We start from the raw sequence: 25,739 nt of genomic DNA, 5'->3' as shown, positions 1-25,739 counted from the left end.
TAACTCCCAGCATGCCTAGACAGCCAAAGGCTGTTTCAGCATGCTGAGAGTTATAGTTTTGCAACAGCTCAAGGCAGCCTGGTTGGTAAACACTCACCTGTTGTCATACTGGGCTATCTTATTTACATACATGCCTACTTAACTGCCTAGCATTATACCTGACTACCTACCTACTTACCTAATAAATAACTGGCTACCTAACTACCTGGCTAGTTACCTACCTACATACCTGACTACTTGGCTACCTACATGCCCATTTTTACTGAGCGGGACACCAAGGGGGCATTTTTTTTATAGTGTGGAGGCCTATAGATGGGGAGATTGTGTAGAGGAGGGCACTGGAAAAATGCAGAGTCTGACATGTTTGTCCTGCAGATGCCAAAGAGATTAAGTTTTGGCTGGAAGAAGCCGTCAAGTTGGTCTGATCCGAATGAAAAAGAAAAGGAAAGAGGACGCCGCTGATCAGAAAAGATGCCATCTGCGAGTCCCTAGATGTAATTTTATGGCTATGTTCACATGTGCATATTTTTGCAGCAGATTTGCTTTAGTAGATTTTGCTGCCCACTACCTACTATATGGTCCTGTATATAATCACTTATATGATATACAGAGCCTGTGTAAAGCTGTTATATACCTCTATATGGCTCTGTATATAATCACTTATATGGTATACAGATACTGTGTACAGCTGGTATCTACCTCTGTTTGGGGAATGTATTTGGGAATATGGTTTTTTATATAGTTTATTTTATGCAGTAACAAATATAGTGTTATTAATCAGTGGTAATGGTGGTGGTCATTGTATGGCGGTCTTATTTGTTCCTACTGGCAAAACACAAAACTAGCAGTGTGCACCTGTGCACGTGTTTCATTTGTTTGGAGATGTTGGGAATTTTTTAACTGGTATTATTGATAATATTGGTCTTAGTTTTGGTTAGATATGGTTACTGACAGTATGACGGTAATATGTATGGTGATAATTCTCCTTGTATACTGGTATACTGTGCGCAATTGGGTGTGAATGAGGGCGTGGTTATGGGTGTGACTGGGGTGTGGTTAAGGGCGTGACTGGGATGTGGCTTAGACTATGAGCTCTAGCCGCTTGTCTTTTGCAGACCTAGCAACGCCCCTGCTTTGGTGGCACTACTAATGGAGAGTATCCTAATGGTACCATTAATCAAGGGTACTCAGTTGACACTACTAATAGAGAAAACTCTTTTGACCCTATTAACAGATGATACTGTGGTAATACTATTCTGAAAGTTACACTGGTGGCACTTTGAATAGAAGTTACTCTCTCTCACCTATTATTCAGGTGAAACCCAATAAAGTTTATTGCCATATAATTATATATATTTTTATGTTTTGTTTTTTTTTGCAGATCCTTTAACATGGCCCTAATGCAAACAAACCAGACCTCGATCAGATATTTTATCATTAAAGGGATATCAGATGACCCATATTTGCAGTTTCCAATCTTCCTTCTGGTTCTCCTGATTTATCTCACCACCATATCTGGTAACATGACCATTCTCATTGCTTGTAGGGCACCTCATCTCCACACTCCTATGTATTTCTTCCTGGGTAACTTGTCCATCATAGACATCTGTTGTTCTACAGTTTCCTTACATAAGATCCTCACAAATTTCATCACTGGGGATAAAAGAGTCTCCTTTCTTGCCTGCATGGTACAGATGTACTTTTTTGGTTCCTTACAAGGTCTTGAGCTGTTAATATTGTCGGCCATGAGTTATGACCGATACGTGGCCATCTGTAAGCCTTTACAATACCACCTGGTTATGAATACTAGGACATGCGGCATATTGGCTGGTACCTGTTGGATTTGGGGATTTTTGCAAGTTCTTCCTCCTGTAGGGACAGTATATAGTTTTTCTTGTTATTCCTCTATTGAGATCAACCACTTCTTCTGTGACATAATCCCTGTTATAAGAATTTCTTGTGAAGACACCACTTTTGTTGAAATGCTCTTTTTTATAGAAGGACTATTCCCCATAATACTGACACCATTTCTCCTAACGTTTTTGTCTTATATATTTATCATACACGCCATATTGAAGATTCATACCAGCTCTGGAAGACTGAAGGCCTTCTACACATGTTCCTCACACCTCACGGTGGTCATATTATTGTATACAACACTTTTTGGGCAATATCTGACCCCAAACCTAAGTAGCACCTTGGAGTCCAAGAAACTTTTTGCTTTGTTTAACACGGCCGCTGTTCCTCTGCTCAATCCTGTGATCTACAGCCTGAAGAATAAAGATGTGAAAAGGGCTTTGAACAAAAAAGAGCCTAGGCCCTGTTAAAATCATTTGGCGATCATGATAGCTTACCCCTTCATATGGAAAGAAAATGTTAATGCTACAAAGGGTTGTGTGGCTTAGGGAAAAAAAAACATTTTGAGTTCCCTCCCTCAGGCTTTCTAATTTATAAGTAAAAATAAATTGGAGATTTTCCTATCCTTGGTGACGGAAAATATAGATTTTATGAAAGACAGAAGGCGAACATTATGCTATAATTCTTCTTTACTGAGCTCATAGTAGCAAAGTTTATATGTATATATATATATATATATATATATATATGTTTAATTTTTTTTTACAGAAAAAACTTGCTAAGTGCATGAAGTGCAACCAAGCATGCTACAATATATTCAACCAATCAGGCCGCAGACCATGCATTATGTATTGTCACTTCCTGGTTCACTACCTATTTCTTTGCAGACAATAACATATTATGGAATAACAAAGTCTTTAAAAATGTAGAATAGACAACAGGAAAAGTTATAGGATGGAAGGTCCAATCATCCGTAGGTAGGAGAAATCCATTTTCCGTCACCAAGGATAGGAAAATCTCCAATTTTATATTAAGACAGGAGGCCTCACATTATGCAACTTTAAAGCTGAACAATATACAAGCAGAACAATACATAACAATGAGATCAAATTATATAATATATAGGAAAAAGATCAAATAATGTGGAGAGAGACATGAGATTCAGGACGGAAGTAGAAAGTTTCGAAAGTGGACTAGAAATGAGCGAATTGAATCGGATAAAGTGTGTATGTAGTATGAGTATATCTTGTATATATACCTATTATTCATATTTCCCGTAGAAGCTGTGATTGGCTGGATTTGGTTTATTGCACAAGTTTCTGAAAATGCAGCATTACATGCAGCTAGGAAAGAGAGAGACAGTAGGAGAAGAACGAACTGCAGGGTAATGGACATGCCAAACAAACAGGGGTGTTTGATACTGGGTTCATGATGGTGGCTGTCACGATTCGACTGGCTGGAGGTGGATCCTCTGTGCCAGAGAGGGATTGGCGTGGACCGTGTTGGTGGACCGGTTCTAAGTTGCTACTGGTATTCACCAGAGCCCGCCGCAAAGCGGGATGGTCTTGCAGCGGCGGTAGCAACCAGGTTGTATCCACCAGCAACGGCTCAACCTCTCTGACTGCTGAAGATAGGCGCGGTACAAGGGAGTAGACAAGAGCAAGGTCGGACGTAGCAGAAGGTCAGGGCAGGCAGCAAGGATCGTAGTCAGGGGCAACGGCAGGAGGTCTGGAACACAGGCTAGGAACACTTTCACTGGCACAATGGCAACAAGATCCGGCGAGGGAGTGCAGGGGAAGTGAGGTATAAGTAGGGAGTGCACAGGTGAACACACTAATTAAGCCTGCTGTGCCAATCAGTGGCGCAGTGGCCCTTTAAATTGCAGAGACCCGGCGCGCGCGCGCCCTAAGGAGCGGGGCCGCGCGCGCCGGGACAAGACCGACGGGGAACGGGTCAGGTACGGGAGCCGGGATGCGCATCGCGAGCGGGCGCCTCCCGCATCGCGAATCGCATCCCGGCTGAGAGAGATATTGCAGCACACCCGGTCAGCAGGTCTGACCGGGGCGCTGCAAATGCAAGGATGTTGCGAGCACTCCGGGGAGGAGTGGGGACCCGGAGCGCTCGGCGTAACAGTACCCCCCCCCTTGGGTCTCCCCCTCTTCTTGGAGCCTGAGAACCTGAGGATAAGACTTTTGTCTAGGATGTTGTCCTCAGGTTCCCAGGATCTCTCTTCTGGGCCACAGCCTTCCCAATCCACCAAAAAAATATTTTTTCCTCTGACCGTCTTGGAGGCCAGAATCTCCTTCACGAAGAAGACGTCAGAAGAACCGGAAACAGGAGTGGGAGAAACAAGTTTGGGAGAGAAGCGGTTAATGATGAGTGGTTTAAGGAGAGAGACATGGAAGGCATTGGGAATACGAAGAGAAGGAGGAAGAAGGAGTTTGTAAGAGACAGGGTTAATCTGGCACAAGACTTTGAAAGGACCAAGATAGCGTGGTCCCAGTTTGTAACTGGGGACACGAAAGCGGACATATTTAGCGGAGAGCCATACCTTGTCTCCGGGAGCAAAAATGGGGGGAGTTCTTCTTTTCTTATCGGCAAATCTTTTCATCCGGGATGAAGCCTGTAAAAGAGAATTTTGGGTCTCTTTCCATATGGTGGAAAGATCACGAGTCCCTTCATCCACAGCGGGCAAACCAGAGGGCAAGGGAGTAGGGAGGGGGGGAAGAGGGTGACGGCCGTACACCACGAAAAATGGGGACTTAGCAGAAGATTCGGAGACTCTGAAGTTGTATGAGAATTTGGCCCATGGTAGAAGATCTGCCCAGTCATCCTGGCGGGAGGAAACAAAATGCCGTAAATAGTCACCCAGGACCTGATTAATTCTTTCTACTTGCTCATTGGATTGGGGATGATAAGAAGAAGAGAAGTTTAAATGAATTTTGAGCTGTTTACAGAGGGCCCTCCAGAATTTATACACGAATTGGACGCCTCTATCCAAGACGATATGCGTGGGCAAACCGTGAAGGCGAAAAATGTGTACAAAAAATTGCTTTGCCAACTGAGGCGCTGAAGGAAGACCAGGAAGAGGAATAAAATGTGCCATCTTGGAAAATCGATCAACGACCACCCAAACAACTGTGTTGCCACGGGATGAGGGCAAGTCTGTAATAAAGTCCATACCAATCTGTGACCAAGGCTGTTCGGGGACAGGCAGAGGATGAAGGAGGCCAGCAGGCTTCTGGCGAGGAGTCTTATCCCGGGCACAGACAGTACAGGCCCGCACAAAATCAACAACATCCGTCTCCAGAGTCGGCCACCAATAAAAACAAGAGATGAGTTGCAAGGATTTTTTGATGCCCGCATGGCCTGCGAGGTGGGAGGAGTGTCCCCATTTGAGAATCCCGAGACGCTGGCGTGGAGAAACGAAGGTCTTCCCTGGAGGAGTTTGCCTGATGGAGGCTGGAGAAGTGGAGATCAGACAGTCAGGAGGAATGATGTGTTGCGGAGAGGCCTCTACTTCAGAGGCATCCGAAGAACGAGAGAGGGCATCGGCCCTAATGTTCTTGTCGGCAGGGTGAAAATGAATTTAAAAGTTAAAACGGGCAAAGAACAACGACCACCTGGCCTGGCGAGGGTTCAGTCGTTGGGCAGACTGGAGATAGGAGAGATTCTTGTGATCAGTGTATATGATAACTGGAAATTTTGATCCCTCCAGCAGATGCCTCCATTCCTCAAGCGCCAATTTAATGGCCAGTAGTTCTCGATCCCCGATGGAGTAGTTTCTCTCCGCCGGAGAGAAGGTCCTAGAAAAAAAAACACAAGTAACAGCATGCCCGGAAGAATTTTTTTGTAGAAGTACAGCTCCAGCTCCCACTGAGGAGGCATCTACCTCCAATAGGAAGGGTTTAGATGGGTCAGGTCTGGAGAGCACGGAAGCATAAGAAAAGGCAGACTTGAGATGTTTACATGCGTCTTCCGCTTGGGGAGACCAGGACTTGGGATTGGCATTTTTCTTGGTTAAAGCCACGATAGGAGCCACAATAGTGGAAAAGTGTGGAATAAATTGTCTGTAATAATTGGCGAACCCCAAAAAACGTTGGATAGCACGGAGTCCGGAGGGGCGTGGCCAATCTAAGACGGCAGAGAGTTTATCTGGGTCCATTTGTAGTCCCTGGCCAGAGACCAAGTATCCTAGGAAAGGAAGAGATTGACATTCAAAGAGACATTTCTCCATTTTGGCATAAAGTTGATTGTCCCGAAGTCTCTGAAGAACCATGCGGACATGCTGGCGGTGTTCTTCTAAGTTGGCAGAAAAAATCAGAATATCGTCCAGATAAACCACAACACAGGAATATAAGAGATCGCAAAAAATTTCATTAACAAAGTCTTGGAAGACGGCAGGGGCGTTGCACAGGCCAAAGGGCATGACCAGATACTCAAAGTGTCCATCTCTGGTGTTAAATGCAGTCTTCCATTCGTCCCCCTCCCTGATGCGGATGAGATTATAAGCACCTCTTAAGTCCAGTTTGGTAAAGATGTGGGCACCTTGTAGGCGATCAAAGAGTTCCGAGATAAGAGGTAAGGGGTAGCGTTTTTTTACCGTGATTTTATTAAGTCCGCGGTAATCAATGCAACGACGTAGGGAGCCATCTTTTTTGGACACAAAAAAAAATCCAGCTCCGGCAGGAGAGGAGGATTTGCGGATAAACCCCTTTTTTAAATTTTCCTGGATGTACTCTGACATGGCAAGAGTCTCTGGAGCAGACAGAGGATAGATTCTGCCCCGGGGTGGAGAAGTACCCGGGAGGAGGTCAATAGGACAGTCATAAGGCCTGTGAGGAGGTAAAGTCTCAGCTTGCTTTTTGCAAAAGACGTCAGCATAGTCCATATAAGCCTTAGGAAGACCGGATACAGGGGGAACCACAGGGTCACGGCAGGGAGTACTGGGAACCGGTTTAATACAGTCCTTGAGACAAGAAGTACCCCAGTTCTTGATTTCTCCTGTGGACCAATCAAGGGTTGGGGACTGGCGTTGAAGCCACGGTAATCCAAGAAGAATTTCAGAAGTGCAGTTGGAGAGGACCAAAAATTCAATTATTTCGTGATGAGGTCCGATGCACATTAGGAGAGGTTCCGTGCGGTAACGCACGGTACAGTCCAATCTTTCATTGTTAACAGAATTGATGTAGAGGGGTCTGGCGAGACTGGTCACCGGGATGTTGAACCTGTTGATGAGAGAGGCCAAAATAAAATTTCCTGCAGATCCGGAATCCAAGAAGGCCATAGCAGAGAAGGAGAAGGTAGAGGAAGATATCCGCACAGGCACAGTAAGGCGTGGAGAAGCAGAGTTGACATCAAGAACTGTCTCACCTTTGTGCGGAGTCAGCGTATGTCTTTCCAGGCGGGGAGGACGAATAGGACAATCCTTCAAGAAGTGTTCGGTACCGGCACAGTACAGGCACAGATTCTCCATGCGGCGTCGTGTCATCTCTTGAGGTGTCAAGCGAGACCGGTCAACTTGCATAGCCTCCATGGCGGGGGGCATAGGAACGGATTGCAGAGGACCAGAGGAGAGAGGAGCCGGGGAGAGAAACCGCCTCGTGCGAACAAAGTCCATATCCTGGCGGAGCTCCTGACGCCTTTCGGAAAAACGCATGTCAATGCGGGTGGCCAGATGAATAAGTTCATGCAGGTTAGCAGGAATTTCTCGTGCGGCCAGCACATCTTTAATGTTGCTGGATAGGCCTTTTTTAAAGGTCGCGCAGAGGGCCTCATTATTCCAGGATAATTCGGAGGCAAGAGTACGGAATTGGATGGCGTACTCGCCAACAGAAGAATTACCCTGGACCAGGTTCAGCAGGGCAGTCTCAGCAGAAGAGGCTCGGGCAGGTTCCTCAAAGACACTTCGAATCTCCGTGAAGAAGGAGTGTACAGAGGCAGTGACAGGGTCATTGCGGTCCCAGAGCAGTGTGGCCCATGACAGAGCTTTCCCAGACAGAAGGCTGACTACGAAAGCCACCTTAGACCTTTCAGTAGGAAACTGGTCCAACATCATCTCCAAGTGCAGGGAACATTGCGAAAGAAAGCCACGGCAAAACTTAGAGTCCCCATCAAATTTATCCGGCAAGGATAATCGTAGGCCGGAAGCGGCCACTCGCTGCGGAGGAGGTGCAGGAGCTGGCGGAGGAGATTGTTGCTGGAGTTGTGGTAATAGCTGCTGTAGCATCACGGTCAGTTGAGACAGCTGGTGGCCTTGTTGCGCAACCTGTTGCGACTGCTGGGCGACCACCGTGGTGAGGTCGGCGACAACTGGCAGTGGGACTTCAGCAGGATCCATGGCAGGATCTACTGTCACGATTCGGCTGGCTGGAGGATGGTGGATCCTCTGTGCCAGAGAGGGATTGGCGTGGACCGTGTTGGTGGACCGGTTCTAAGTTGCTACTGGTATTCACCAGAGCCCGCCGCAAAGCGGGATGGTCTTGCAGCGGCGGTAGCAACCAGGTCGTATCCACCAGCAATGGCTCAACCTCTCTGACTGCTGAAGATAGGCGCGGTACAAGGGAGTAGACAAGAGCAAGGTCGGACGTAGCAGAAGGTCAGGGCAGGCAGCAAGGATCGTAGTCAGGGGCAACGGCAGGAGGTCTGGAACACAGGCTAGGAACACACAAGGAAACGCTTTCACTGGCACAATGGCAACAAGATCCGGTGAGGGAGTGCAGGGGAAGTGAGGTATAAGTAGGGAGTGCACAGGTGAACACACTAATTAAGCCTGCTGCACCAATCAGTGGCGCAGTGGCCCTTTAAATTGCAGAGACCCGGCGCGCGCGCCCTAAGGAGCGGGGCCGCGCGCGCCGGGACAAGACCGACGGGGAACGGGTCAGGTACGGGAGCCGGGATGCGCATCGCGAGCGGGCGCCTCCCGCATCGCAAATCGCATCCCGGCTGAGAGAGATATTGCAGCGCACCCGGTCAGCAGGTCTGACCGGGGCGCTGCAAATGCGAGGATGTTGCGAGCGCTCCGGGGAGGAGCGGGGACCCGGAGCGCTCGGCGTAACAGTGGCTTTATGTTAAAGTGCTATTCCTGCCCCAATATGCTTATCCCGTATCTTATGACGAAGTGTTTGTGAGCTGGAGTACCCCTTAATAGAGTTAATGGCGCTGATACAGAAACTGGCAAGGTGAAGAGAAAATCCCCCGATCAGGATAGCATATTATTGGAAAGAAGATAAACCCTGTTGGGATAAATAGTCACATTTTTTCATGTTATCTGAGGGTGAAATTGTGCAGCATAGAATAAGGGCAAAGGTGACTCCATAAGACTTATATAAAGGGCTAAAAGATACAGAAAACTCCAAGGATTATGTCAGATAACAAAATGGGCATTTGCAGTGGTATCCAAATGCGAAGGCAAGGTGGGGGCGATGTAGAAGAGGGTTTGTGAAGAGGAAGATGGGTAAATAGTCTCTTAGATGAATAGTTTAACTCTGTCGTTAATTGGTAAAGGAGACCTATGGGCCCTAGTACATTGGGGCCTTTACGATATTACATGTAGCCCAACACTTTTCCTGCAATAAGCGCAAGGATTGAGGTAGATCGGGTTGAAAAGGGTTTAGGTGGGAGATTTATCAAAATCTGTGCATAGAAAATGTGGTGCAGATGCCCATAGAACCAATCAGATTGCGTATTTTTTTAAATTAAGGAGATAATTTGGTTGCTATGGGCAACTGCACTAATTTTCCTCTGCACAGGTTTTAATTCACAGACCCCTTCCCTCTAGGTCTTTTACACTGACAGAATTTGCTACGCTAACTGCTCTTGTTAAGGTTCTGATAGAAGGTCAATTATGTATAAAGTTTAAATCATAAATTTGTGGGCACAGTTTGCTTAAAAATAGGCTGCAATTTTTTGCTCCTTGTCTAGTAGAAAAATCTATAGATAGCAAAAAATCTATAGATAGCAAAATTACCTGGATTCCCTGGTCTGAACCCAGATCACGTGGGGTTTTAACGGTTCAACAAGCAAATCTTTGGTAACAACTGCCCCATCGGGAAACCCTGATCCCTCTTAATCAAAAAATTGGGTCAGGGCGGAGGATATTTTTTTTAATAAGATTTTATTGTATTTTTTATCTATGTTGCACAGGAGACCTATTTAGGGGCGGCTGCACGCACGGTAGAAGAAGGGGGAAAAAAGCATGGAGAGGTCAGAAGCAATCCTTCTTCTATAGCAAATTGGTCTGCCATTTTGAACACTGGCCAATTGACAGATACTTTCCCCTAACTGTCAGTCTTCATATTCATTTGCAATATTCTCTGTTCAATTAAACAGAAATATTCTAATTGCTTATTAAAATTGACAATTAGGGGAAAGTTTTTTTTTATATTGGTCAGAATAGAGCATGTGACTTTATCAGCCAATCCCTCTTCAGTGTGGAATATATGAAGCTCTGTCCTAGTTAAAAATGGCAGAACAATTTTGTTTTGAAGCGAGATGCTGCTGGCCTCGCTATACCCTTGCATGACCTGCGCCCCTGTGTAATATAGATAAAAAGTATATAACAAAATGATAATACATTATGAAGGAATAATATATGTATGGAATAGGGGATACAGCTGGCCTCTCTGTGTATCTATCTGCCCCATGAGCTTAAACTGCAGACAGCTGCCCCCAATTCACAGCAACTATATCAGCAGCCGTCATAAGCTGTTCTATTCACTGATAGTTTTCTTTTCCACAGATTGACATTGAATAGAACAACTAATGATCGGGACTAACAGCAAAAATTCTCTCACCCACGTCAGTGCAGAGGCCAGTATAGGCTTTTCTCAGGCATGTAATACATCACTATCAGGCTAGGTTTCCACTTGGTTTTTTTTCTGGCAGTTTATGGAATACTGCCACTGGAGTGTTTGAGCCAAAGCCAGAAGTGTATTCAAAAGGAATAGGACATATAAAGGAAGGACTTACACTTCTCCTCCCTTATGGATCCACTTCTTACTTTGGCTCAAAAACTGCAGTGGCAGTTTTCCAAAAGCTGCCAGAAAAAAAACCAAGTAGAAACCTAGCCTAAGGCTAAGTTTCCACGTGGTTTTTTTTCTGGCAGTTTCTGGATATCTGCCACTTGAGTTTTTGAGCAAAAGCCAGAAGTGTATTCAAAAGGAATAGGACGTATAAAGGAAGGACTTCTACTTCTCCTCCCTTATGGATCCACTTCTTACTTTGGCTCAAAAACTGCAGTGGCAGTTTTCCAAAAGCTGCCAGAAAAAAAAAAAGTGGAAACTTAGCCTAAGGCTAGGATTCCACTGAGGTTTTTTCCCACCAGGAAAAACTGCCAGAAAAACTGCCACAGCATTTTCCTGCATTTTGGCAGTTTTTCTGGTGTTTTTTCTGGCGTTTTTACCTTTGTGTGTAAATTACATTTTTACCCCTTTGGCAGTTTCCTTGCAGGCGTTTTTTCGTTGGGTACCACAAAAAAAAAAAAAAAGATGCAGGACTGAGGCAGTAGGGATGTCTGAATTTGTAGGGAATTATTTTATACGTTTTAAAACAAAATTTTTTTTTTTTTTCGTTTTTCTTTTTTATTACATTTTTCTATTTGTAATGTTTGATTTTCCTTTTTTTGGGGGGCTTTATAATTCTATTAATTTTATTCTATTCTACAAGAGCAGAGAAAATCATTAACTAGACCACAGTAACTCAAAGGTCACAGGTTGAATATGTGGTTAACCACAATCAATTTGCATAATTTGCATAATAAGTAGGTCTTGTGGTTTACCACATATATAACCGGTGGCCTTTGTAGCTACTGTTTATTGATAAGAATTATTTCCGCAGCTAGAAATATTGAAGGCTATACATATAAAGCACCATTCAAAGAATATTATTTGTCTATTCTAACCTTTACTGTAATACTATATTACAGTATTCTATTCATTTCCCCAAGGCTGCTTTGTATGTTAATATCGGCTGGTTGGGGCTCTTAGTTCCCTGCCCCACTCACAAAAATTGTTCACTGCTTTTATTAGAAAATAATTTCATTTTAAAACATTTAAATGTTGTTGCCTACAAATTTCAGGCATGGCCACAGTATCAGTTTTACATCTTTTATTTCTTCATTTTTGTGATATATAAGGAAATTATTGAAATCCACAAAGCAGACTTTTTTCTTTTCAGCTCAGAGCTGAAATAATCATTATCAATAAACAGTAGCTACAAAGGTCACAGTTTAAATATGTGGTAAACCACAAGAGCACAGTCAATTTACCTACTTATTATGCAAATTAATTGTGGTTAACCACATTTTTAACCTTTGACCTTTGCAGCTACTGTGGTCTAGTTAATGATTTTCTCTGCTCTGTCAGAATAGAATAAAATGTAGACTCCATTCTTGGGTGTTTAAAAAATTTATAAAGCCACCAAAAAAGAAAATCAGACAACACAAATAGAAATATTTAATTTAAAAAGAAATAAATATAAAAGAAATTAGTTTTCAAAAATATAAAATAATTCTCTACAAATTCAGACATACCTATTGCATCATTCCTGCATCTTTTTTTTGTTTGTTTTTGAGGTACCCAACGAAAATATGCCTACAGGGAAACTGCCAAAGGGGTAAAATTGCAATTTCCACATAAAGTTAAAAATGCCTGAAAAACACCAGAAAAACTGCCAAAACGCAGCAAAAAGCTGTGGCAGTTTTTCTGGCAGATTTTCCAGGTGTTTTTGCTGGTGGGAAAAAACCTCAGTGGAATCCTAGCCTTATAGTGATGTGTTACACGCCTGAGAAAAGCCTATACTGGCCTCTGCACTGGCAGGGGTGAGAGAATTTTCTCTGTTAGTTCCGATCATTAGTTGTTCCATTCAATGTCAACCTGCAGAAAAGAAAACTGTCAGTGAATAGAACAACTTATGACCACTGCTGATAGAGTTTCTGTGAATTGGGGGCAGCTGGCTGCAGTTTCAGCTCATGGGGCGGCTGCTGTATCCCCTATTTCATACATTTATTATTCCTTCATAATGTATTATCATTTTGTTATATAACTTTCATCTATTTTACACAGGGGCGCAGGTCAGGCAAGAGTATAGAGAGGCCTCAACATCTCTTCTTCCTAACAAAATTGTTCCGTCATTTTTAACTAGGACAGAGCTTCATATATTCCCCACTGAAGAGGGATTGGCTGATAAAGTCACATGCTCTATTCTGACCAATCTAAAAATACTTTCCCCTAATTGTCAATCTTAATAAGCAATTAGAATATTTCTGTATAATTGAACAGAGAATATTGCAAATGATATAAAGATTGACCGTTAGGGGAAAGTATTTGTCAATTGGCCAGATATATAAACCTCTGCCAGTGTTCAAAATGGCAGACCAATTTGCTATAGAAGAAGGAATGTGTAAGACTCACGGCACTGGGCATGACTCTCACAGTGGTAGTAGATCTACTGGACCTGTGTGGCAGATGATGCGGGCCATGCCAGGGAGCGGCATCCAAGGTGCAGCTGGTTTTCACCAGAGCCCTGCCGCAAAGCGGGATGGTCTTGCTGTGGCAGGCGGTACCCAGGTCGATAGCCCTGGCACGAATCGACCACACAGGCAGCTGGGGTGATGCGAGGTACAGGAGGGCTTAGGTAAGACGTGGTCTGGATAGCAGGAGGTCAGGGCTGGTAGCTCAGGTGCGTAATTAGGGATGTAGCAGAAGGTCAACAGGCAGGCAGCAAGGAGCAAGGTCAGGTCACGGTATACTAGGGTCAGGAACACGGCAAGACAACACAGAGAATGCTTTCACTAGGCACTAGGGCATCAAAGATCCAGCAGGGAGTGATGGGATGTGCGGAAATTTATAAAAACAGTGCAGGTGCAAACATTAATTATGGCAGACTGGCCCTTTAAATCAAAGAGCTCTGGCATGCGTGCGCTCTAGGAGGCGGGGTCACGCACGCGGTTGCTGTGAGAAGAAAGAGGAAGGAAACGGGCACTGAGGTGAGAGCCGGGCTGGGACTCGCACGCAGGCACATCCCGCAATGCGAATCCCAGCCCCCCTAACCCCCCCCCCCCCCGGCTGGGGAAGTGAGAGGGGGAATGCACTCACGGCCAGCATGTCTGGCTGGAGTGCCAGATGTAACAGAATGCTCCTGACCTCTCCATGCTTTTTTTTTTTCTTCTGCCCTGCGTGCAGCCATCCCCAAATATTATACAAACTGTGCCCACCAATTTATGATTTAAACTTTATAAATAATTGACCTTCTATCAGGATCTTAACAAGAGCAGTTAGTGTAGCAAATTGTAAAAGACCTAGAGGGAAGGGGTCTGTGAATTAAAACCTGTGCAGAGGAAAATGGGTGCAGTTGCCCATATTAACCAAATTACCTCTTTAATTTAAAAAATTAAGCAATCTGATTGGTTCTTTGGGCATCTGCACCACATTTCATATTCACAGATTTTGCTACATCTCTCACCTAAACCCTTTTCCTAGAGGTTCTAATGCTTTTGTTATATTTCAACCCGATCTACCTCAATCCTTGCGCTTATTGCAGGAAAAGTGTTGGGCTACATGTAGTATCATAAAGGCCCCAATGTAGTAGGGCCCATAGGTCTCCTTTACCAATTAATGACAGAGTTAAACTATTCATCTAAGAGACTATTTACCCATCTTCCTCTTCACAAACCCTCTTCTTCATCGCCCACACCTTGCCTTTGCATTTGGACACCACTGCAAATGGCCATTTTCCAAACCAAATCGGTTGTCTACTCGACATTAATCTAACTGGAGCTCGTGGTTGTGGCAATCGACCTAAATATACCACATATAGCATTGTATCCACATCAGTGCCCATGGCTTCTTCAAAGACATATTATTTAAAATATATATTTTTATTTTATTTTTTTAACATTTATATTTTATTGAATTTTAGGTAGATAACATATAAACAACAAATAAACTGGTCATATTATAAAGGGCATTTGTCCAGTTACAGGCAATGGCAGTGTTACGCCGAGCGCTCCGGGTCCCCGCTCCTCCCCGGAGCGCTCGCTACACTCTCCTCACTGCAGCGCTCCGGTCAGATCCACTGACCCGGGGCGCTGCGATACCGCCTCCAGCCGGGATGCGATTCGCGATGCGGGTAGCGCCCGCTCGCGATGCGCACCCCGGCTCCCGTACCTGACTCGCTCCCCGTCGGTCCTGTCCCGGCGCGCGCGGCCCCGCTCCTTAGGGCACGCGCGCGCCGGGTCTTTGCGATTTAAAGGGCCACTGCGCCGCTGATTGGCGCAGTGGTTCCAATTAGTCTGATCACCTGTGCACTTCCCCATATCACCTCACTTCCCCTGCACTTCCTTGCCGGATCTTGTTGCCATCGTGCCAGTGAAAGCGTTTCCTTGTGTGTTCCTAGCCTGTGTTCCAGACCTCCTGCCGTTGCCCCTGACTACGATCCTTGCTGCCTGCCCCGACCTTCTGCTACGTCCGACCTTGCTTCTGTCTACTCCCTTGTACCGCGCCTATCTTCAGCAGCCAGAGAGGTGAGCCGTTGCTAGTGGATACGACCTGGTCACTACCGCCGCAGCAAGACCATCCCGCTTTGCGGCGGGCTCTGGTGAAAACCAGTAGTGACTTAGAACCGGTCCACTAGCACGGTCCTCGCCATCCCTCTCTGGCACAGAGGATCCACCTCCTGCCAGCCGGCATCGTGACAGTAGATCCGGCCATGGATCCCGCTGAAGTTCCTCTGCCAGTTGTCGCTGACCTCACCACGGTGGTCGCCCAGCAGTCGCAACAGATAGCGCAACAAGGCCAACAGCTGTCTCAACTGACCGTTATGCTACAGCAGTTACTACCACAGCTTCAGCAATCATCTCCTCCGCCAGCTCCTGCACCTCCTCCGCAGCGAGTGGCCGCTTCTGGTTTACGCCTATCCTTGCCGGATAAATTTGATGGGGACTCTAAGTTTTGCCGTGGCTTTCTTTCCCAATGCTCCCTGCACTTGGAGATGATGTCGGACCAGTTTCCCACTGAAAGGTCTAAGGTGGCTTTCGTAGTCAGCCTTCTGTCTGGAAAAGCCCTGTCTTGGGCCACACCGCTCTGGGACCGCAATGACCCCGTCACTGCCTCTGTACACTCCTTCTTCTCGGAAATCCGAAGTGTCTTTGAGGAACCTGCCCGAGCCTCTTCTGCTGAGACTGCCCTGTTGAACCTGGTCCAGGGTAATTCTTCCGTTGGCGAGTATGCCGTACAATTCCGTACTCTTGCTTCAGAATTATCCTGGAATAATGAGGCCCTCTGCGCGACCTTTAAAAAAGGCCTATCCAGCAACATTAAAGATGTTCTGGCCGCACGAGAAATCCCTGCTAATCTACATGAACTCATTCACCTAGCCACTCGCATTGACATGCGTTTTTCCGAAAGGCGTCAGGAGCTCCGCCAGGATATGGACTCTGTTCGCACGAGGCGTTTCTTCTCCTCGGCTCCTCTCTCCTCTGGTCCCCTGCAATCCGTTCCTGTGCCTCCCGCCGTGGAGGCTATGCAGGTCGACCGGTCTCGCCTGACACCTCAAGAGAGGACACGACGCCGCATGGAGAACCTCTGCCTGTACTGTGCTAGTACCGAACACTTCCTGAAGGATTGTCCTATCCGTCCTCCCCGCCTGGAAAGACGTACGCTGACTCCGCACAAAGGTGAGACAGTCCTTGATGTCTACTCTGCTTCTCCACGTCTTACTGTGCCTGTGCGGATGTCTGCCTCTGCCTTCTCCTTCTCTACTATGGCCTTCTTGGACTCCGGATCTGCAGGAAATTTTATTTTGGCCTCTCTCGTCAACAGGTTCAACATCCCAGTGACCAGTCTCGCCAGACCCCTCTACATCAATTGTGTAAACAATGAAAGATTGGACTGTACCATACGTTTCCGCACGGAGCCCCTTCTAATGTGCATCGGATCTCACCACGAGAGGATTGAACTTTTGGTCCTCCCCAATTGCACTTCTGAAATTCTCCTTGGACTTCCCTGGCTTCAACTTCATTCCCCAACCCTGGATTGGTCCACTGGGGAGATCAAGAGTTGGGGGCCCTCTTGTTCCAAGGACTGCCTAAAACCGGTTCCCAGTAACCCTTGCCGTGACTCTGTGGTTCCTCCTGTGACCGGTCTCCCTAAGGCCTATATGGACTTTGCGGATGTTTTTTGCAAAAAACAAGCTGAGACTCTACCTCCTCACAGGCCTTATGATTGTCCTATCGACCTCCTCCCGGGCACTACTCCACCCCGGGGCAGAATTTATCCTCTATCCGCCCCAGAGACTCTTGCCATGTCTGAATACGTCCAGGAAAATTAAAAAAAGGGCTTTATCCGTAAATCCTCCTCTCCTGCCGGAGCCGGATTTTTCTTTGTGTCCAAAAAAGATGGCTCCCTACGTCCTTGCATTGACTACCGCGGTCTTAATAAAATCACGGTTAAGAACCGCTACCCCCTACCCCTCATCTCTGAACTCTTTGATCGCCTCCAAGGTGCCCACATCTTTACCAAACTGGACTTAAGAGGTGCTTATAATCTCATCCGCATCAGAGAGGGGGATGAGTGGAAAACGGCATTTAACACCAGAGATGGACACTTTGAGTATCTGGTCATGCCCTTTGGCCTGTGCAACGCCCCTGCCGTCTTCCAAGACTTTGTTAATGAAATTTTTCGTGATCTTTTATACTCCTGTGTTGTTGTATATCTGGACGATATCCTGATTTTTTCTGCCAATCTAGAAGAACACCGCCAGCATGTCCGTATGGTTCTTCAGAGACTTCGTGACAATCAACTCTATGCCAAAATAGAGAAATGTCTGTTTGAATGCCAATCTCTTCCTTTCCTAGGATACTTGGTCTCTGGCCAGGGACTACAAATGGATCCAGACAAACTCTCTGCCGTTTTAGATTGGCCACGCCCCTCCGGACTCCGTGCTATTCAACGCTTTTTGGGGTTCGCCAATTATTACAGGCAATTTATTCCACATTTTTCTACCGTTGTGGCTCCTATCGTGGCTTTAACCAAAAAAAATGCCGATCCCAAGTCTTGGCCTCCTCAAGCGGAAGACGCCTTTAAACGGCTCAAGTCTGCCTTTTCTTCGGCTCCCGTGCTCTCCAGACCTGACCCTTCCAAACCCTTCCTATTGGAGGTTGATGCCTCCTCAGTGGGAGCTGGAGCTGTCCTTCTACAAAAAAATTCTTCCGGGCATGCTGTTACTTGTGGTTTTTTTTCTAGGACCTTCTCTCCGGCGGAGAGGAACTACTCCATCGGGGATCGAGAGCTTCTAGCCATTAAATTAGCACTTGAGGAATGGAGGCATCTGCTGGAGGGATCAAGATTTCCAGTTATTATTTACACCGATCACAAGAACCTCTCCTACCTCCAGTCTGCCCAACGGCTGAATCCTCGCCAGGCCAGGTGGTCTCTGTTCTTTGCCCGATTTAATTTTGAAATTCACTTTCGGCCTGCCGATAAGAACATTAGGGCCGATGCTCTCTCTCGTTCCTCGGATGCTTCTGAAGTTGAACTCTCTCCGCAACACATCATTCCTCCTGACTGCCTGATTTCCACTTCTCCAGCCTCCATCAGGCAAACTCCTCCAGGAAAGACCTTTGTTTCCCCACGCCAACGCCTCGGAATCCTCAAATGGGGTCACTCCTCCCATCTCGCAGGTCATGCAGGCATCAAGAAATCTGTGCAACTCATCTCTCGCTTCTATTGGTGGCCGACTCTGGAGACGGATGTTGTGGACTTTGTGCGAGCCTGCACTATCTGTGCCCGGGATAAGACTCCTCGCCAGAAGCCCGCTGGTTTTCTTCATACTCTGCCTGTCCCCGAACAGCCTTGGTCTCTGATTGGTATGGATTTTATTACTGATTTACCCCCTTCCCGTGGCAACACTGTTATTTGGGTGGTCGTTGATCGATTCTCCAAAATGGCACATTTCATCCCTCTTCCTGGTCTTCCTTCAGCGCCTCAGTTGGCTAAACAATTTTTTGTACACATTTTTCGTCTTCACGGGTTGCCTACGCAGATCGTCTCGGATAGAGGCGTCCAATTCGTGTCTAAATTCTGGAGGGCTCTCTGTAAACAACTCAAGATTAAATTAAATTTTTCTTCTGCATATCATCCTCAATCCAATGGACAAGTAGAAAGAGTTAACCAGGTCTTGGGTGATTATTTACGACATTTTGTTTCCTTCCGCCAGGATGACTGGGCAGATCTTCTTCCATGGGCCGAATTCTCGTATAACTTCAGAGTCTCTGAATCTTCCTCCAAATCCCCATTTTTCGTGGTGTACGGCCGTCACCCTCTTCCCCCCCTCCCTACCCCGTTGCCCTCTGGTCTGCCCGCTGTGGATGAAATTTCTCGTGACCTTTCCATCATATGGAGAGAGACCCAAAATTCTCTCTTACAGGCTTCATCACGCATGAAGAAGTTCGCGGATAAGAAAAGAAGAGCTCCTCCCATTTTTTCCCCTGGAGACAAGGTATGGCTCTCCGCTAAATATGTCCGCTTCCGTGTCCCTAGCTACAAGTTGGGACCACGCTATCTTGGTCCTTTCAAAATTTTGTGCCAGATTAATCCTGTCTCTTACAAACTTCTTCTTCCTCCTTCTCTTCGTATTCCTAATGCCTTTCACGTTTCTCTTCTTAAACCACTTATCATCAACCGTTTCTCTCCCAAATCTGTTCCTCCCACTCCTGTTTCCGGCTCCTCGGACATCTTCTCCGTCAAAGAAATTCTGGCATCCAAAAAGGTCAGAGGGAAAACCTTTTTTTTAGTGGATTGGGAGGGTTGTGGTCCAGAAGAGAGATCCTGGGAACCTGAGGACAATATCCTAGACAAAAGTCTGCTCCTCAGGTTCTCAGGCTCTAAGAAGAGGGGGAGACCCAAGGGGGGGGGTACTGTTACGCCGAGCGCTCCGGGTCCCCGCTCCTCCCCGGAGCGCTCGCTACACTCTCCTCACTGCAGCGCTCCGGTCAGATCCACTGACCCGGGGCGCTGCGATACCGCCTCCAGCCGGGATGCGATTCGCGATGCGGGTAGCGCCCGCTCGCGATGCGCACCCCGGCTCCCGTACCTGACTCGCTCCCCGTCGGTCCTGTCCCGGCGCGCGCGGCCCCGCTCCTTAGGGCGCGCGCGCGCCGGGTCTTTGCGATTTAAAGGGCCACTGCGCCGCTGATTGGCGCAGTGGTTCCAATTAGTCTGATCACCTGTGCACTTCCCTATATCACCTCACTTCCCCTGCACTTCCTTGCCGGATCTTGTTGCCATCGTGCCAGTGAAAGCGTTTCCTTGTGTGTTCCTAGCCTGTGTTCCAGACCTCCTGCCGTTGCCCCTGACTACGATCCTTGCTGCCTGCCCCGACCTTCTGCTACGTCCGACCTTGCTTCTGTCTACTCCCTTGTACCGCGCCTATCTTCAGCAGCCAGAGAGGTGAGCCGTTGCTAGTGGATACGACCTGGTCACTACCGCCGCAGCAAGACCATCCCGCTTTGCGGCGGGCTCTGGTGAAAACCAGTAGTGACTTAGAACCGGTCCACTAGCACGGTCCTCGCCATCCCTCTCTGGCACAGAGGATCCACCTCCTGCCAGCCGGCATCGTGACAGGCAGGTAGCAAATATTCAGTTGAAGAGTATAAAATCAACCTGTAGCTACATTACCAATGGATACTGCTAGGCTGTCAATATAACTGTAGCTAGCATCCTCAATACCTAACTTTACTTTACTAATCACCATATCAGCACACTTGCTTTGACTTGAAAAAATGGCAACTGTCCCCAACTACACAAAAATACAAAAACAAAGCAAAACAGATATAGAAGAGAGTCACCACTCACCAATTTACTTTCTGCCCATCACTATATCTCAGAGTGGTTAAGTTGTATTACACCTTGTTTTTCTTGTTATAAGAATTCTGCCTTGTGGGTGGTGCTATGTATGTTGGGTTGTTGCAAGGCACTCTGGGAAGAATAAGGGTCAGTCCTTAGTCTCCTGGATACAAGATCAGAGCTGCTTCTACATGTATCTCTTCTAAAACTCCACTACATGTGTAACAGTGTATCTGATGAGTCACTTACCTCTGTTACTAGGGCATTATAGTATCCAGAGCTGTGCAGTTGTTTGTATTACTACTCAGGGAAGTTAACTTTGTAGATGTTAGACTGTTAGCTAGCCATGCAATCCTATGTATAGGCAGCCATTTTACCATGTCCTTCACTGTTATGTAATGTATGATACATGCAGTTCTTATACTTTGTACTTATACATGTCTATTTGTATTCCTATAGTTTTACCACACTTATTACAACCTGTTGAGCAATAAACCTGCTGAACTACAAAGAATAGTCCTCTTATTTGGAAGACAGGGATGGTTTATGCTGAATGTCAGACTATACACTGTGTAAATGTGTAGGAAGACAGAACAACCACCTTCTCCCGGCAGAGCTGTATGATCACCGCCCGTATATCCCCCGGTTCCAGACATCGGCCATCCTGAAGAGAAGGAAGCGCCATCATGCCCAAAAAAATAAAATAAAATAAATGGGGCTAAAAAAAAGTAAAGTGAAAATAAAAAAAATTATGATTTAAAACAAAAACTAGAAAAAAAAATTATGAAATGCACTCCTCATTCATTTTTTATATTGAGCACTGAATTTTCTGGTCTCTGCCCGCTCCTGAAAATTGAAAGACAAAAAAAACAAAACAATGCTAATGTTAATTTTTAAACAGGGATCAACTTAAGTTGGTGGGCAGGGACCTAAAAATGTAGCCGACAATAATGAAACTGTAGAAAGGGGCCATTTAAATGTAATAATAATAAATTTTTCATAATGAACATGATTTTTTTATTAGTAATGTATTTTAAAATTGTGTTTAATAAAGTGTGTGTATGTGTGTTTCACTTTTTTTTCCTCTCTTTAAAAAAAAAAAAAATTAGGTAGTACTACTACTCCCAGGATGGAACAGACTGTTCCATGATGGGAGCTATAGCACCTGTACTAATAGACAGATCACAGCAGGTATCACTCCTGACACCCAATGTGATTGTCGTTTCTATTGCAGAGATGAAGCAGCTTTCTCCTGCGCTATACTAGGTATATATACTGCATATACTCATACTACAGGGGGACCAGAGAAGAGCGGCCAGCCACCCGCATCTATACATTATTCAGGACGATCAGAAGTGACACCCTCTGCGATCTGTCTATGAATGCAAGTACAACAGCTCCCAACATGGAGCAGAGTGTGCTCCATGTTGAAGGCAATAGTACCTGCAATTGAGGACAGATCAAAGCAGGTGTCACTCCTGACACCCGATGCGATCGTCCTACCTAGATCCGAGAACCCACATCTATACATTATACAGGATGAGCGCAGTGGGTGTCAGAAGTGACACCCCGGGCGATCGGTCTATTAGCACTGGTACTACTGCTCCCATCATGAAACAGTCTGTTCCATGCTGGGAGTAGTAGTACTACCTAAAAAAAATAAAAAAAATAGAGAAAAAGAAGTGAAACAGACACACACTTTATTAAACACATTATGAAAATACATAACTAGTAAAAATTTGCCAAGAATTTATTCGGATTGAATCGTATTTTGTTTTTTTTTATTCGGCGAATCCAATTTTTCTAAAATTTGCTTATCTCAGGGGACTCAGAAGACCAGTTAGCAGCTTTCATAATATCAGAAAGAGAAACTCCAGCCTGGGCGAGTTTGGTAGAGACAGCCCCTCTAGTAGAGTGAGCACCAAAAGTGGAAATGTCAATACCGGCCAGTGACATAGCAGTTCTGACCCCTCTAGCCAAGGTGGAAGAAGAAACCGGTAGATGTGGTTTACAATATGAAATGAGAAGTAGCGAAAGAGAAGGAGAGCAGAGGTTTTTCGTTCTGGCTTCATAAGAACGTAGACAATGAACAACACACAGTTTGTCCTGGTGAGGAAAAGAGGGATAAAAGACTTGATGTAAATTAGTCTTAGTACGTCTAGAAATAGAAAAAATATCTACTTGAGGAGAAAACTGTCTGTTAGGGATGTCCAAAGCTCTAACATCAGAAATATGTTTGATAGAAATGAGACAAAGAAGAGAGGTAAGCTTGAGAGACAAAAGTTTGAAAGACAAAGGGGGTTATTTATCATTGTGTTCTAGTCCTTTTTTTGGTCTAAATCTGCAAATTTTATTTAATTTTGCACTAATTGCGGGGGGGGGGGGGGGATTTGGCGTTTTTTTTCATAAGTTCTAAATTCTGTTATTTTGACCTTTTGGTGTTGCTAGACCAGCTTTTAAAGTGATGGACGCAGTGGTCACAAATTTATTATCTGCGTGTTTTAAATTTTTCGTAAATGGTGCAAAAAAAAACCAGCAAATCTAGACCACCTCCGGACCAGGTCTAAAAAAAAATACTACTCCTTTGGCGTTTTTGCAGGCGGTTTTTATTCTTTTTTTTACTTTTTTGGAGCGATGCAAAAAAGTGATGGAGATACCTTTTTTTTAATAATATTTTGTAGGGTTCCATTACAAAAATAATAAATAAAAAGATACAGTAGTGATGGAAAAAATTGTATTTAACGAAATTTATCTTTTTTATAACAAAATTTGTATAAATTTTTAGACAGGGATCAATTTCTGTGTGCGGGCAGGGCACAAAAAATGTAGCCGACAATAATAAAAATGTAGTGTGTGTGTGTTTTTCACTTTTGTTGCTTTAAAATTTTTTAGGTAGTAGTACTACTCCCAACATGGAACACACTGTTCCATGATGGGAGAAGTAGTTCCTGTACTAATTTTCAGATCGCCGCGGGTCCATAGCAATCCTTCTGTATAATTTATAGATGCGCCGGTCGCTCTTCTATGGTCTCCTGCAATGCGGTATATATATATATATATATATATATATATATATATATATATATACACCTATTCATATTTCCCGCAGAGAGCTGTGATTGGCCTGATGGTTCCAGCCAATCACAATTCTCTGTGGGAAATAGGAATAGGTGTATATATACGTCAGTACAGGGGACCATAGAAGAGCGGCTGAGAAGCAACACTGTGTGTGGACAGCTCTCTCCCTCGTGTTTCCAGCACCGGCGCACGGGCTAGCTGGCAGCGTCCCCAGACTGGATCAATGGTATAACAAAGGAATGTCCAGCACCAAGTGCGGTAAAACGACAGGTACTTTATTGTAGGATAAGCAGACACAAACTTGCATCAGGCAGGAGCCAACGCATTTCAGACCGTTACAGGTTCTTAGTCATGGCATAACACACAGGATAAAATCCAAGCTTTAAATACTTTCTTAGGAACATCACATGTATCATGACATCACACTCAACCTCTTCAGGATGCTGGGCGTATGCATACGCCCTGCATCCCGAGTCCTTAAGGACGTAGGGCGTATGCATACGCCCGTGAGAATTCTGGCCCGCGCAGCTAACCGGTTTGGGACCGTTCCGAGATGCCTGCTGAAATCAGCAGGCATCCCGGCACATCCTGAGACCCCCCATGTCGGCGATCCCAGAAAATCGCATGTCAATTCAGACATGCGCTTTTCTGCTATTCCGGGCTGATCAGGTCTCTGGTGACCCGATCACCCGGAAAATAGGGATGATCAGAGCTGTCAGTGACAGCCCCAATCATCCTGAGGGATAGGAGCGAGGTCGCAGTACTGCAATCTCCTCCTATCCCCTGCCATTATTCAGAACTGAATTCTGACCAATGGCAGTGCAGGACAGTGGGTTGCCATGGCAACCCCCCATTCTGCCCACCTCTGGATGTCGGGCAGAACGGGGGGAGAAGATGGAGGCCAGTAACTGCAAAGAAGATGCGTGGGGACCGCCGATCGTCGCTGGAGACAGCGGAGATCACGGCGCAGGTAGGAAAGCGACAGTGGGGGGGAAGGAAGGGGGCAGTAAGCGATATTTACTGCTGCCCTTCCCAGTGGTTGCCAAACTGCAACTCCCAGCATGCCCAGACAGCCAAAGGCTGTCTGGGCATGCTAAGAGTTGTAATATTGCAACATCTGAGGGTCACAGTTTGGAGACCACTGTTATATAGTGCTATAGTTATAGGTGCTATATTGTTATAGTTATAGTGTTATATAGTTATAGGTGCCCAAACGGTAGCCCTCCAGATGTTGCCAAACTACAACTCTCTGCATGCCTAGACTGCCCAGGCATGCTTGGAGTTGTAGTTCTGTAACATCTGTCCCTTCAGATTTAGCAATTTTCATGAAATTTTAGAAAATTGCTGCTCTACTTTGAAGCCCTCTAATTTTTTCAAGAAGTATGAATATGTCCATTTTATGATGCCAACATAAAGTGGACATATTGTATTTGTGAATAAAAATAAAATGTATTTGGAATATCCATTTTCCTTACAAGCAGAGAGCTTCAAAGTTAGAAAAATGCAAAATTTTCATGAAATTTTGGGATTTTTCACCAAAAAAGGGTGCAAGTAACGACGAAAATTTACCACCAAAATAAAGTAGAATATGTCACGAAAAAACAATCTCAGAATCAGAATATTCGGTAAAAGCGTTTCAGAGTTATTAATGCGTAAAGCGACTGTGGTCAGAATTGCGAAAAAGGGCTGCGTCCTTAAGGGGTTAATAAAGACATGTGGAAAACATGGAAATGGAACAATGGATGTGTCTGAACACTTGAATTCAGGCAGAAAAACCCACACAAAAAATGAATGCAATCATACAGCAGCCCTACACAAAGTAATAGGGCGGAGCGGCTTTCTCCTGCGCTCGCATCTCTGCTCTGTACTCCGGCCAGTGATTTGAATAGAACATCACTCATTCATATTTCCCTCTGGGAGCTGTGATTGGCTGCCACCATCTGGCCAATCACCACTCAGGGA

The 25,739-nt window shown here is 45.5% G+C and overlaps 1 protein-coding gene across 1 annotated transcript; it reads left to right on the top strand.

The window, feature by feature from the left end:
* The first annotated feature begins 1,391 nt into the window (after positions 1-1,391).
* On the top strand, positions 1,392-2,327 carry LOC130292000 (olfactory receptor 6C1-like). Its single transcript, XM_056541430.1, has one exon. It carries the CDS (start codon positions 1,392-1,394, stop codon positions 2,325-2,327), a length of 936 nt encoding a protein of 311 aa, XP_056397405.1.
* The last annotated feature ends 23,412 nt before the right edge of the window (positions 2,328-25,739 follow it).

This window comes from Hyla sarda, chromosome 9, assembly GCF_029499605.1.
Source record: "Hyla sarda isolate aHylSar1 chromosome 9, aHylSar1.hap1, whole genome shotgun sequence".
Taxonomy (NCBI): domain Eukaryota; kingdom Metazoa; phylum Chordata; class Amphibia; order Anura; family Hylidae; genus Hyla; species Hyla sarda.
Note: the sequence above shows the minus strand (reverse complement) of the source record. Positions and strands in the feature narration are given on the sequence as shown.